The sequence below is a fragment of the Varroa jacobsoni genome, unplaced genomic scaffold, assembly GCF_002532875.2.
Source record: "Varroa jacobsoni isolate VJ856 unplaced genomic scaffold, vjacob_1.0 scaffold_608, whole genome shotgun sequence".
In the NCBI taxonomy this organism is placed as follows: domain Eukaryota; kingdom Metazoa; phylum Arthropoda; class Arachnida; order Mesostigmata; family Varroidae; genus Varroa; species Varroa jacobsoni.
This window is the reverse complement of record NW_019213510.1, coordinates 71,456-86,674: the sequence shown is the minus strand read 5'-3', so window position 1 is coordinate 86,674 and position 15,219 is coordinate 71,456. Positions and strand designations below refer to the sequence as shown.

General features: G+C 41.3%; 1 protein-coding gene across 2 annotated transcripts; it reads right to left on the bottom strand.

Annotated features, from left to right (window-relative positions):
- Window positions 1–308: 308 nt before the first annotated feature.
- On the bottom strand, window positions 309–15,116 carry LOC111261887 (protein HIRA). 2 transcript variants are annotated; one of them, XM_022835724.2, is made up of 18 exons: window positions 11,717–15,116; window positions 10,634–10,713; window positions 10,364–10,457; window positions 10,005–10,091; window positions 9,502–9,600; window positions 9,179–9,318; window positions 8,152–8,883; window positions 7,542–7,985; window positions 7,004–7,231; window positions 6,222–6,328; window positions 5,731–5,854; window positions 5,337–5,555; window positions 4,856–5,124; window positions 4,427–4,549; window positions 4,161–4,215; window positions 3,631–3,943; window positions 3,069–3,404; window positions 309–2,787 (listed from the first exon to the last, which is right to left on the bottom strand). In XM_022835724.2, exons 1-18 carry the CDS (start codon window positions 11,754–11,756, stop codon window positions 2,324–2,326), a joined length of 3,954 nt encoding a protein of 1,317 aa, XP_022691459.1. In that variant the 5' UTR covers window positions 11,757–15,116; the 3' UTR covers window positions 309–2,323. The 2 variants fall into 2 exon arrangements, with proteins under 2 accessions (XP_022691459.1, XP_022691460.1); XM_022835725.2 differs by lacking the exon at window positions 7,004–7,231.
- Between the last annotated feature and the right edge of the window lie 103 nt (window positions 15,117–15,219).

Sequence of the window (15,219 nt, the reverse complement as noted above, 5' to 3'; positions counted from 1 at the left end):
AATTACGACAATAAAAGCAAAGAAAAAATACTATGCACGTTTCTAAACGATTAAGAATTTTGGTACACTGTATTGCAAGTTCCGTCTCAGTACACGACTTTTTGAGGTTGGAGGATCGTCAACATAACTGCCTGCTGAATTTTAATGGTCAAGACATGATGCAGGTAAATATTTACATCCTACAAAAATGCGAAATTGTTACGTATGTTTGTCGTCAAGGGCCAGATCTAGAACTCCTTCACACTATATGTTGTGTTCTACATCTAGACCAGAAAACAAATGTTCTACAAGGAAAAAGCAAACCCTCATTGAATTCGCTAACAGTTTTTTTTTATTTATCGGCAGTATGATACGGCAGCCAGTAGGTACTTTCGTCACAGATTTAATTATTACGCGTTGTTAATTTCGTTGATTGACTCGGCCTTTTTCCTTCGTAGGTTTCTAACCACTTACACAGTTACACTCGTCAGACAGTTATCTTTACATACACAAGGTTTATTTACAGGTTATATTTAAACAAGCCTTGGTTCTCTATTTATCACCCTTATGAATGTATTTAAGCGTCTATAATAGTTGATAGCTGATCTAAAATGGTTGCATATTGGCAACACTTAGTTGTTTGTTAATGAAGCAAATTGGTGAACTCGGTAAAAATTATGTTATTGAAAATGAGAATGTAACTTTTTGAATGAAAAATACGTCTTACCGGCAGGGTAAAAAAGAAAGCCAGATAGCAAGGATTGAGATGCCACCTAAATTAGAAACAGCAATAGGCGCAGGAATAGTTCAAATCAAATCGAGACCTGAGCTGATAATGGAATAATATATGGGCAAAAATAGATTTGAGAATTTCCGATATTCCGAGGAGTGATCAAATACATATGGTTTGCATCGCTATTATAGAAAAGAACTTGTTGTCATTGAACAACTCATTTATGGAAAAGCTAATGTACAGCTAATATTCATGATAAATACAAGCATATAACAAACGTTACGATTCAGTTTGATGGAAAACTTATATTATTACACAGTTAAGGCATTACAAGATCATTTGGCATAAACTTGCACATTGAGGCAAGCTCTCTGTTTCTGGAATCAGATTTGAGTCAGCTCGTTACAATGTAGTGTCGCAGAAAATAGCAAGGTTGTTTGTCTAATATTACTAGAAAAAAAATACTAGCCCTATTCGATACACTTGCAAATACTGCCCGGTGCCGCGTGTATTTATTATGAATATATTGTACAAAATGTGTTGTATTCCGACAATTTGCCATGGAAAACTGTGATTACCACTGAGAAAATCCTAATCACTGATAGCAGAAAGTAATGCAGCACATTCATCGTACTATTTTCACAATGCATTGTTGAAACACCTTTGCCCATCGATTCGCCAATTTTGCTACAACTACAGTCGATGGATGCTGCAGTTTGTCCGTAGGTGTCTTTCTTCGGCAACGTATGCATGATGTTGTAACCGTTTTGCAAGGTAATCATACATGGAGATTTAGTCATTATGATCACGGATAGCCTGGCGCGGCTTTTAGGCAGCCTACCAGAAGACCGCAGCACTTAAAAAACATAGATGTTTATTATTATGCAGGCTATGTTTTTTGTCAATATTCATTGAGTCTTGGATCTTTGACACCGAAAGAAAATATACAATCTCGAGGCGCCAACGTACGCATCCACTGTTCAGGATATTTCGCTACTGAGCAGTTGGACACGGCGCAGGGCGCCAAGTAACTAATGGTAACTGTCTGTACAATCAGATCATCACGAAGATAATCATGTCTATTGATACATTTGGCGGAGTGAAGATATACCCTCATCCACTTTTCTGTTCTGATAGTAAAACAGGCGGATCTGTCATACCCGCAATTTTCTCTCCCACGTTTATTGTTGATTACTTTATCAATTTCAGATATTGATTTGCTCTGTAATAAGATAACCCTAGCTAAGGATATAGTATTTATCTGTCTAGCTACGACATACATATCTTTTACCTATGTATATATATATATATATACGTGTGTGTATGTGTGTGTGTGTGTCTGTTTGTACTTATTTACAATATATCGAGGTCGCTCACTTTGCTTGTTGGTCATTACATTAAGCAGAATAAATAAGTTGAGGTCGACTTTTTCGGGTAACTATAAAGCAGAGTTAAATTTGTTACGATTTACCCCCGTTTGACCTGCTATTTTTCCCCTGTCCTTTGAGGGAGTTCATGAGACTGAGTGTGTCTCTTCGATGTCACTGATATATCAAACTCGTCGTAGAATAGATTAGAATAAAACTAACGCAAGCTAGCGGCGGCGGTTACCTAGCTGCCGTTTGCTATACTGGTGGCAGTGTTTGCTGTTTCAGTTAGAACAGCTGTTGTTGCCGTTGTTGTTGTTGTTGTTGTTGTTGTTGTTGCTACTGCTGCAGCGTCTGCTGCTGATATCGGCTGACTGGTTACCAGGGGTATCGTTGTGTCGTCATGATCCTGACGCTGTTCGCGCTCCTCCTCCTTTTCAATAGCTTTGAGAACTCCTTGAAGAACCCGGCAGACGGAGCCCCCGCTTGTTGCCATCGACGGCGAGCCACTTTTACCGCCATTGGCTTCTGTGATAACCAAATCCCCCACTGCTGCTGTTGGTGCATCTTTGCTTGTTGACTCTATTTTTCGATCATCGCCATCGATCTCGTTCGTACTGCTGCTATTGTTATCACCATTTAGTTGTTTGTGAGTGAGAACTTCTTTCACTTCATTCGTGAGTGTACTCCCAGCTTGGGTCGTGCATCCTACGATGACAATGAACGGACATTATTTAGGGAGAAGCTACAATTTGTAACCGCAATTTAGCCATACCGAAAGAAACCTAACGGATTCATTATAAAAAAAAAATTATAGTTGACAGCAAAGCTTAACTGCGTGGGATTTTAAATTGTCGTAGAGAAACGGTACGTCTATCGCAATGTGTAAATAGCGCTCATGCGGAGCTTTGCCAGAGATAATTTCCCGAAGCGGTCAGTTAGGATTTTAATAATATTCTACAATACAAGCTATTTACAATGTATCTTACCGTTGTTGTTGTGGTTGTTGTTTTCTTGTACCGTACCGTTTATAGCTAACGGACCTTGCGCATCCACCTCAGTTTCTTCTACGGGTTCCGCCCTCTGTTCTACACGTGCAATTTTTGAAATACCACGATTCTTTGGAGGACGACCTCTCTTTCTTGGCTGCACACCAGGAGTCGGTTGTTTAGGCGTAGTTGTTCCAGTTCCGGCGCCTGACGTTCCGTTCTCCACGCCGCCGACGGCAATAGAAACATTCTCCGGTTGTGGACTAGGTCGCCGTGGAGGCTTCGCTACGGCCGCGGCCTGCCGAGCACGTAGTGAACTTACGCGCGGCAGTTTGCCTATGAACATAACAGAAACACTTTGTTAAAAATACGCAACAGCTACATATTATTCAAAGGAAGAAAAAGTCAACGCATCGTGTTTCAAAAGAAGAAAGCTAATTAATGCTCTACTAACCATAATCAACGCACTCCTAGGGATATTGGTTCCTTATCAATTTTGGTTTAACTTCTTGTTGACTTCAGAGAATTTATTTAACTACATATTGGCTTAATCTGCACTTACCGTGCGTTCTGGCCCCTTGAAGCAACTCCAATCGCTGTTTGTATTCAAGGTAGACGCGCTGCAATCGCAGATTGGCCGCTATAACAGGAAGGACGTCCGCGAGCATCTGGCGTGCACTGACAGAACTTAACTCGGTCTCGTTGTGAAATCCATCGGCAGCAATGATGTCATCCAACGCCAATCGAAGTCGTGCTTCAAGGCCTTCAGAGGCCAAGAAACGCACAAGGGCCAATGCCCAGAAGCGGAACTCACTCGGTGATGACAGAACACGAGCTCCGTTGAGTTCGCTTTCCAGAAAGGCAAGAGTTGCCGACTGTAATAGAAGCAAGTTTGGCGTAAAAAAACTCTTATCCGTGTCACCTAACGTAAACTGTGAATATTTACTGTTGTACATCGATTATGGTGGGTGTTAGTTATGAGAAAAGAAAAAAACTCGCGATATTTGCGCACCGAATGGCATTTGGTAAGCAGTGGCAAAGTTAACAGTTCATAAAAAAAAGTTCGCTAAGAAGTTGTTTTTATTTTCTTACCCTTTGTATCGAGGGGTTCGCTTGGAGGCTGCTCATCGTGCGGCTAGCGGTAGACCTGAGGAACATCCAAATCAATATTATATTGTTGTGATATCATTTATTCGTAAGCTTCTTTAAGCATAGCTATTATCACAGCTCACATACTTATTTTTGTAGAAACGATGATCTATATGTAACTTGCATAAGCTAAAAACAAATCAATCGGAAATGAGACGTGCTCAGCGTAAATGGCACTACTAAGCTGCGACAATTTTCAACAAACGTACCGAAGAAGTGATCCTTGTATTCGTTCTAAAGGTCCCTTCTGATTCGGGGTGCTATCCACAGGTAGCGCGGCATAATGATCTGAACATCGACTAATCACGCCGCTAGTCCAGCTTATCAAACTCCTGCAAATGTGTCAAAGAAAGGAAGGCTATGCATTAGGCGATGGCTACTTAATACAAATCTACACAGCGTATTTGCGTTCCTGACTGATATCTGTAGAAAAGTATGTGTGATCGAAGTATACCTCTTTGTACTATAAAGTCCACATGTGTTAGTTTCTTGTGGTGAATTTACATGTTCTGATGTTCAAATGACTGAAAAGCTTTTATATACATAGACTTATATTTTAGGAAAACCGTTAGAGAAGCAATAAAGTATATTTCTACTCATAGAAAATTGCAGCTATCCCACGGTCGAGGAAAACTCACCACGACGAAGCCTCCTGGTCGAAGAAGTAGTTACGACCATTGGAAAGTGACAGCAACGGAAGTCCTTGAGGCTGTAGAAGATCAAGTGAACGCAGTGTTGCCGATTTGTTGGCACTCATAATTGATCGAACACTTTCCGACAACAAACGTCGATAACAACCGCGCCCATCTCCGTAAACCAGACTAGCAAGGCTGGCAGAATAACTGCATTCACTGCTCGGTGCGTCAGCCCTGGATGACACGCCTATTTCCGGTTCGGGTCTTGAAACCTAAACAAAGTAGATCAGACATTTTTTTTATTAAGATCAACAAAGCTTAAGAGACATTCCACTTGTTCACGGAAAATTGTTCACGGAGAGAGCTTATATATATATAAGAACTGCAGCTACTGAAAATAGTTTTTAACATTTAATCTAGACAGATAATGTCATCTGTGACTGGACATTACTAAAATAGGAAGTATATTGTTAGTACTACTCACCTCATAAAGAGTGAGCATTCCATCCACCGTAAGCACCGCGATTCTGCAGCCTCGGCAGGTTATCATGGCCGCTTGGCCAGACAATACCAGAGGAGATACCAATCTGCGACCAGATCGAGTGCATAAAAGTACTAGGTGACCCTCGGAATCAACCAACGCCGTCAGATTGACGGAAGCAGCCGCCGCACAGACACGCCCCTCTAGGACCGTGTCCCACAACTGAAAGTCGCGTAATCACCGCCCAAAACAGATAAAAGATGTATGTAACCAGTTTTATTCTTTATATTTGTGCTATCAAAAATGCACCCGGATCAGCAGGAAAAAACAAGCAAAGCCTATTTACAGATCCAATATAAAAAGATGACCTTAGTCCGACGCGCGGATTGTGGCTAACCTCTTGCGATATCGGGGCACCTTCGGTAGCGGATGTTGATCCGGTGACAATTTTGGTGCACACAATGCGTGACATCGTCCATCCGCCCGCTACAGGGATGTTGATCGTAATTTGCACGGTCAGCCTGCACGATCAAGTGAATTCTAGGTAGATCAGTTAACTATTCACGGCTCAGATTATATCAAGTATCCTTTATAAGTTGTTCATTCAAACAGGCTTTGTTTCTTATCATTTATGTAATTAGTAATATAGAGTATATAATGTAGAGTAAATTTCTTATTACTCATGGCTCATCTACGTAAGCAAAGGCGTAATTAACAATAAAAGCACTGTTCGAAGCATGTCTTTTTAAATATCCTAAGTATGCTCTGGATGCGTAAGTTAAAAATACTATAGATATAGTATACAGAACAATCGGTTTCCAGTATCATGTACAGAAAACAAAAATTGGTGGTACACTATTGTGGCCTTATTTCAAAATGAATACCTACCCTAATTCAATATTTATCACACACGGCTGACGAAGCTGCAATGCGGGGTATACTTGTGCGCCAAGCACAAGAGCTCCATTAACCGGTAGCTGCATAGGACCAGATACCTGCAAAATAGAACATATAGATCCCCCATTTCAAAATTCCGAAAATCGCTAACAAAATACAGATGGCTTTTGATTAAAGCGACCGGTGAAGCAGTCAAAATCACCCTTTGTTTTTAATAATATTTCTCGATTTTAACTTAGATCAATGTAAATAACTTCCTTCGTGCATTAGTGCATTGCCGTAAAACACTTCTGAACTTGCATTTAAAAAAAATGTTTGATGTCCCACCCTCGAGAGCACCCTCAATATCAAATCTCGGAATTCTGCATCTTACTCTGATGCAAATTTCAGTTACAAATGCTCGTAGTCGAAGATTGCTTTACAAAACGAAAAAAAGTTGAATCAAGCTTATAGCTTGACAAATTGTGTTATAATAAACGTAATAAAGCGTTAGAATGGCTGTTTTATCTTGTACTAAACTTGAAAAAGCGTAGCTGTTGCATACTTGACTGAAATTATATTCGGTATAAACCTGATATGAGAACACATGTTTGATTTTTGTTTGCGTAGCTTCAAAAGTGGTGCATCTGCCGAGTTATATGGTATGTGATTATCCGCCGACTGTATAATCGATAGCGACGCTCCGCCTGCTGCGCACGATTTTGAAATCCAGTTTGAAGATACATTTTTTCTTTCCTTTTCTTTAATAGGATTTTAGTTAGTCATCATCGCACCTGATGACTAACGGCGGCGGCGGTGACGCTGGAGAATCTTTGCTGAGCGTTGACATCCTCCGATTGAATTGGGGTAGGGGACGCATTATCCTGATAAGAGATGCTTTGCAGTCCGTTGGTGCCAATAGGCTGGCCGCCAGGAGCACTAACCAATGTCGGCCGAATTCTCTTCGGCTTTGCCTTTCCATCGACAGCAGCATTGCTCGCTATTACCGGACCCGGTTGAGTCTAAAAAAAATGTGTGTCTTAAACTAAAATACGTGTTCCCTTCTCTCTTGTTTCATTCAGTAAGGCCTTCTCTAAAGCAGCACTGTAATAGACGCGTAAACACTATAGTAGATGACTTCAATGCTTGATCACCAAATTTTTACGTTTCTCGAGGACGCGCTCGGCGTGACTTGTTTAAATATCGTTTGAAGGTGTTACCTTTGTGAAATCTGTCAACGAAGCTTTAGACGGAACTCCGTGAGAACACTAACGTTCAGATCAAAATAGATTGCTCAGGGAATCGTCGATCCTATAAAAAGAAGAAACGCACCATTTGTTGTGTATGAACTGGTGGTGGTTGTTGTTGCTGCTGTTGTGGCGGCTGTGAAGGCTTTTGTGAGACCTGAGAAGACTGGTTCTGCTTGCTAGGGGCGATAGTAAGGTCTGGGCCGGAACACACTTGCGGTTGGGGTGTCGCTACAGTAGCTGGTACCGGGGGCAGGGAGCAAGATGAGTTTTCCCGTTTCTCGACAAGAATTTTGGATTTCTCTTGTCTGGAACTGCTGAATGTCAATGGAGGTCCGCCTTCGCCACCCTCAGGTCCGACCGAGTCCAGAGGAATGTACAATGGGGTTATGCGACGTCGGCCATCGGGAAGAATTGTTTCGATCTGTCGATCTGTGGGACCTTTCGCCAAACGTTGAGAAGAAACCATAGACGGGTTACTTTGTGTTGTCTGTGAGACATCCGTTCGAGGAACAGCTGTCGTCGGAGTCTGCGAATAAAGAAAGAAACACTTCAATTGAATGTCCCCACTTTCAGGCCATGTATTACATGTTTTATGGCATAATCTCAGTTCCGTGTTCTATAACGGTATATTTTTTGCCATTCACTAAAACCTGGCATTCATAAAAAAAAAACTTAAATTTTTGTCCACGTACCACTCCATTGGTTTTAGCTTTCCCATGTGCCTTTAACACGTCGACATTCTCCACAAGTAAAGTATTGAGACCCAATCCTGCCAGTTGCCCCGCTTGCCCGGCACCTTCAAGGCCGTACAGACGTTGAAAAAGGCCGGTTTGCTCTTCTTGGGTGACTGCCTTGCCAAGTTCATGAGCCGAAAAGTCAAGTACCGCTAAGCTGCCATCGGACGAACATGCCAACAGCTGTTGCGTGAGCGGGTTCCACGCCAAATCAACGACTGAATTCGTGAAGAGATCATGTACAACGCAGAGTGCACGCTTACGATCGTTACGCCATATGGACACAGAACGGTCCCGAGATCCGATCGCCAAACAGTTGAACATGTCCGCAAGATACTGTTTGCTATCGCCAGAAGAATTCGTTGTGCTGGTGGCTGATTTAAGTATACTGGGAAAAAATCGGGCCACCGTGACTGCTCGCCGGTGACCAACAAAATCCTTAACGGTTCGCCAGCCGCCCCGTTCAATGATTTGAGCTGTCGGTCCGCCGTTGTTCATCGCATGTGCTGACACAACGTACTGACCATCCGGTGACCAGCTTAAGCGCAAAACATGAGTTGTACCGCCGGTCTCTTCGAAAGGTGTTGAAATGACGCACTCCTGTTGCCAATCGTGCGTTCGCCAAAGTCGCACAGTTTTGTCATCGCTTTGCGTCGCTACGTACTTCCCTAATGGGTCCCAACAGACGCCCTGAAACAAATGTAGGCAAAATAATTAAAATAAAATCAAATAATGATAACAGCAAATTAATGAACCCATTTTAATTGATTCTACCATCTCCTTAGTTATTAATTGTGAAGCTAGATGAATCCGATTTAGCACCCCATGCACCAGATAGCTAGACTCGTCGCCAATAAATATCAAAACATAGCTACTGGTTTAGTAGCTATATTCTAGATACAATTAGAACTGAAAGGAAAACACTGAGCTTGCTAAACCTTGAAAGAAACATAAGCAAAAGGAATCCAAAACATGTGACTTTTACCTTGACAAATCCTTGATGTCCTCGAAGAACGGCTACACGTTCATGCCATCGACGAGTATTCCACACAACGACTGTTGTATCAACAGAACAGGATGCAATATATTCGTCGCTTGCAGGAGACCACGCCACATGAAGAATGTCTGCCAATTGAAATGGGAAGGAAAGAAAAAGCTGTTAGCTCAAACAATCCTTACCAATGTTAGTTTTACAACATTTAGATCATGAGTGCAGATATTAAGATGCTTTTGAAAACGAAGGAAACAAAGTACCGTAACTAACGTTACTTTCCCTGTCGAAATAAAAACAACTACAGAGTCACATACCTCCATCGTGGCCCTTCAGACAAGCCACGGTTCTCCACTGTTCGACATTAGCCTTTCCAAATGCAGCGCCATATGATCCGGGTCCGCTAATTGTGCGACCTGAATATTTAGAGCAAAACATATATGCTAGGAACGTTAAAGCAAACAACAAGGAAATGAGCGAACTTATATTTAACATTTACGGCACTATGCTATTCCGAAGTAAGCGACAACTTTCTCTGACAATATCAGGCAGTTACCATATTTCGGACAATCAACAGTCTTCAAAACGAAAAATTACTGAATTCTGTCGCGTGAAAAATCTTACCATCTTCAGACAAATTTTTTGTGCTACCCTTTCTAACGCCATTATAGTAAGTTACAATTCTGAGTTCAAAAACCTAAGCATGAACGGCGTGGTGGATTCGATCACAAGTTTGTTTAGAGAGAACAAACGCATCATTAGATACGTATTTTACTCAATATTTGAAAATATTACTGACAATATTTTAATAGTTCCTTACCGATCTGCCAAATGATGATTGTTTTATCGTCACCAGCCGAAGCTAGAAAACGGCCGTCGTGAGACCAGCGAACGCAATTAACGCAGGCTGAAAAGCATAGAGATTGTTTAAAGTTCTACCTTTAAAGCGAGTTTGGGGATCATTAAAGGCAACGTATTCGACGCCTTATTAGACCCAAGAGAAATAAGTTCCGATTCGTACATAAATGGCTAGCAGAGAAGAAAATCATCAATAGTTGATCAACATGTGACTTCTCACAAACTAACTGATCATTTTACTAAATGACACTGCTCTAAGTCACAGGCTACTTTTTACTGAGCTACGATAAAAATACTAAAATCATGAATTAGAATAATCACCAAGATGATTAGTCAGTTGACAGAACAGCTTCGGTATGCTATCCTTTTTCTCCTCGTCGGCTCGTAACACAGGACCCATATTCCATATGCACACCTAAATTGACAGAGAGACAAATCTAGTAAGAAAAGGCTAGAGGAAATGGCTACCATACCAATGAAAACTGGATACGGACATTAACTTTGAACGGAGATAGGTTATTTTTAATAACTTTGGAGAAAAATAAATTCAGATACCAAATGTACTGTAAACAATCGATTAAATAAACGCACCTGCCCGCAGTCTTGACCCTGACCTCCCGTTGCAAAACGGCTTCCGTCCGGGTGAACGTCGACTGAAAAGATCGGATTGCCTATGGGCAAAAAAATGGTTAAAACTGCTGAAGTATATCGTAATCGAAAATACGAAACGAACTGCTATAGCAGATAATAAGACAATAGAAGGTAAGTATTTGAGGATAGCAGCGGAGTCTTTGTATAAGATTCAATGTGCAATTGAACGCTGTGGTAATGCGGCGGTCGTCAAAAAGGTGTCCGCTAATGATGATGGGGAATTTTCCGTTAAAAGTCAACCTATTTGAAATGCAGTTTAGGAAACTTCAGATCGTTAAATTAAGTAAGTTCAAAACGACTTAAGGCCACGATTGTAACAAGCTTTCAGAGAGAGCAATAATAAACAAACTGGAACTAAACTCAGCGTATTCTTTGTTACACTTTGAAAAAAATCTACTATTAAGCATTCATATATATTTTGGCTTAATTTAATCAGAAGGCTGTGGCTGTTAGATACCATGCGCTCTCGAAATCATAGAATCAAAGTGCCGGACTCGACCAAGAGGTCAATAATAGGCCATCGTAATAATACAGCCTAGTGTTTCTTCTGAAAACTTATATGTACAGATGCGATTTCCTTGTCCAAGCAAACCAGTTAAGAACTTTTAAATCTCGTAGGTAGGATCAATATGTTACAGCATGATCAAATAAAAAAGCCTAAATATGGCAAATGTGATCAATTAATTTTTGACCTCATGACCAAGAAAATTCTCATCATTTTTTACCACATACATCGACTAATGCAAGCTAAAATTCGCGGAGCGAAAAAACGTCTGTTTTTAACGACCAGCCCACAATTATATACTTACTACTCTCTAAAGGGGGAAAAGGCATTTACGACTCGATAAACTTCTCAGCTGGTATTTATTAAGAATGCCTAGGGATATGCAGACGGAATACAAAATTAAATACAGAAGATTGATAAACCATATATATAAGCAGTGAGTGATATAAATTATTAATAGGCAGATCTAAATTATCATCAATGCGGTCTAGTATAGGTTTATTTCCAGATCTACTTACCATCATGGTTAACCCAACTTGGTTTGAAGAGTTTCACCATATTTTTTTTGTTTATGTTGTCCGTTGGCGTGGAACTTCTTTTTTTCGTTGCTTCTGTAGACGAAAATATGCTGTGCTAACGTCAACACAGAATAATTGGCAGCCACACTATTCCACTGACAACAACATGAGGCATATCAACGGAAACTAATGGTATTATCTTGTTGAGGTGAGTTTCTCTCGACTAATGATTCGGAGTGATTGGCTCGTGAATCTTGCTTCACTATTTCTACTGCTGCTGCTGCTGCTGCCACCAACACGTATATTCGTTTAAATTCGTTCCTTGGGTCAAGATGTTAGTTCTTAAAAGGCCGGTTGGTCCGTCGCCCTCTTTTAGACCCGTTAATCGACGTTGTCCTGCCGGCCTGCCTGAGGAGAACCATGTTTGTTCAGAACGTGTCTGAAAAATATTTTACTCAAAAAGCCGATTTCGATGCTGGACTTGCTACCGCCATTATACACTCACTTTCGGTACGATCACTTCTTCATTACTTCACAACGACAGCATCAAGAATTCCACGAACACAGGCACCAAAAACGAGCACCTAGGGTAGCTGCCCTCGCAAAAGAGACCAAAGCACCACCTTTGACAGTGTTATATATGTAGAAACCGATAGTAAGTACGGTCAGTATCATAGACACATAGGACACAACGAACGATACCCACGACTTACGTTGTTCTCAGCAGTAGACACAAAAAACAGCATTACTGAAAGCACCGCCAGCACACGGCCACTATCCATTGACTTCCGATGCTAGTGCGTTGGGTGTATGTGTCGTCGTACAAGATCTTTGTTGTGTAAGCGATGCTTTGCTCTCTCGGACACCGTGGCGTCTCTATGAAACGATAGCAGTTTTCGACTGCACACCACTAGTTATCTTTGGATCAGCAATAAAAATGTTAACAATAATAATAATAATGTGTGGATCCTTTCTCTGCTTTTCTGCAACACACCCACGACAACTTGCTCCAGCTCCCTCCTTATAGTAGCAAATGATCGTGGCCAAGTCCTACCTACCGCCTTCGTGCGGCGATGTGCGATGACAATATAAAGTAGAATTTGTAGTGGCAGTATCAACGTCAATGATTGTTGATAAAATTTGTCGAATTACACGGCGTAAACCAACAGGGCTTCGGTTGTTTACAGCTACAGATGGGACAATGGTAGAGAGACAATGCATCGGCGCACGTAGAATCTTGGTTACAGTATAGGCTTGCCTTTCAGTGGCTCTTCTTTGAGAATTTACTATCCTCTTCATATCATCATTGCTCACTGCAATTTTTTTTTCTGGGTTTCCACCAGCACCCCCGCCGCCTGTTCTTTATCTGACCCACATGACGAAGGCTAGCGTCAAAGCACTGATTAACTACTATCAACGCTATAATCTACAACTAGCGACTTCGGGACAGAGTTCTAATGCCAGATGGAACTCGAAACACGGATCAACCAGCACCGAGGAATGTCCGTCTACCACTACCAAACAAACTCGATCAGCCGTAAGAGAAGCGCCGTCACGGCGCCGAACTTAGAGGAACCGGGAGCGGCGGCGGCAACGGCAACGGCGGCAGCCACAACCATCAAAACCAAAACAACACAGATAGGAACGGCAGCCGCGGGTGTAAAAACACAGGGCGCACACACATTCGGAAACAGCAGCGGTATCATTCGCACTCGCATAACGTAGAGAGGCATTTGTCGCCCGCTTCACAACACAAAACACGTTCAACCTTTCCCCTTTCCGATAATATTGTTGTAATGTTGGATGCATGCCTTACGGTCTGCTCTTACTCGCGCTTTTCGATTGATTGTTGTTGTTGTTGTTGTTGTTGTCAGCGATGGCGGCCTGCAATAGCAGAAGCCTGCTAACATATCGATGCAACTGTCGTTGTTTGTTAATAATACTTTTGATCCCTGCCCTTCGTGCACAAATCCTGTTCTGCTTATTGGGTTCAACTGTTACACACCTGCATTTAATATAATACATAGAACAGATGTCGCGCAGGCGACATTTTGAAGCTGCTTACTGGTAGATTTAAAAAAGCAGCAATAAAATGAAACATTATTATTATTGTTATGCAGTCATCGCCGTGTCGTGCTAAAAATCTAGCAAGAGGCTGGCGAGAGCAAGAGAGAAAACCTCATGACAAGTAGCAGACGAAATTAAAATGGAGTTAGACAAGAAGACTACTTACGTGAACAGAACAAGCGGTTCTGTTTGTTGACAACGGTGGTATTGACCCTTGGGGATGGGTAGAACTAATTTTCGGAATAAAAAGGTAATAAAAATCCATCTATTAATCACCAGCAGATCAAGAAAGGCTACTTTATATGGATTATAAGTGCTAGTTGCAGCTTGTTCGCAGTTACTTTAGTCACCGTCGTATTACTGTCAACACACCGAGATCAGCTGGAAGAAGAAAGAGGTAGTCCGACGCGAAGCCAAGCAGCTTTCCATCTAGTAAACAAGGAAAAAAGCTGATTTGAGTTTTCTCGACGGATAACAGAAGGTGCTGCGTCTGTTCGCTTGTCTCATATAAAGAGCTCAGCATAAGTGACTATTGCTAATGCCTTGCCGGGCACAGGTATCCCGGAACCGATTCAGAGCTGAATAGTAAGAGCAGTCAATGATAAAAAAAAAAAACAAAAAAAAAAGTAGTGCAGTTATACTAGAACATTTTATAGTCAGTTAAAAAATCTTTTCTACTTGAGTTTCATAGTCGTACATCTATTGGAGGCAGCGCTGTATTGGGTGTGTATGTCCCGTACGCACTCAGTTGGGTTGGACTGTCATCGCTCAGCAAGCTGTTCTTTTTGCTCTTCTGTTACCTGATTGGCCAGGCAAATTTCCTTAAAAAGTATTCACAATTCAGCTCGACGAAGAAAACGGGACAACCAATGCAGACAGGATTTTCCGTCCATGCTCGCGGACTTTTAAAATCTACTTGTATTTTTATCGTTTTGACGACTTGATAAGAATTTTTGACGATTGCATCTTCTATATAAGCTATAGCATTCAGTGCTGCAGTGGATAAAAACAAGATTTATCAATATTACCTAATGTGGTTGGAACAACCCATCTTATTCATTGCCCAATTTAGAAGACATATGCTTAAATATTATACCCTTCTGACTGAAAGCGCTTTGGTATTACATGCTCTACCGGAAATCACAATGTACCTACCTCTTTTAAATGAAGGCTTCAGTATATATGTGATTTTAAAATTTGAAGCACCTTTAGTCAGAAGAATCTAATATATGAGCGTAAATATATACGGTACTTTATAATAGTTTCACGCCAATTTTTGTCATTCGTTAATGCATTCATAAGAAATTACGACCTAACTTGCTGACGGGCCAACCACCACAACTACTAGAAAGTCCCTATCGGCACTTCTCTAAAAGGAGAAAGGCCTTTGACTGTTAGGATGCGGATCACTTCATTTTTGTCATTCTATCATGGAA

What these genes read in the sequence shown, in the direction of transcription:
- LOC111261887 (XM_022835724.2), bottom strand. Translation starts at nt 11,756, where the DNA reads ATGGTGAAACTCTTCAAACCAAGTTGGGTTAACCATGATG. An exon ending in AAGTTGGGTTAACCATGATG is followed by an intron (nt 10,714 to 11,716) that starts GTAAGTAGATCT and finishes TTTTGCCCATAG; the next exon opens with GCAATCCGATCTTTTCAGTC. An exon ending in AAGCTAAAACCAATGGAGTG is followed by an intron (nt 7,986 to 8,151) that starts GTACGTGGACAA and finishes CTTTATTCGCAG; the next exon opens with ACTCCGACGACAGCTGTTCC.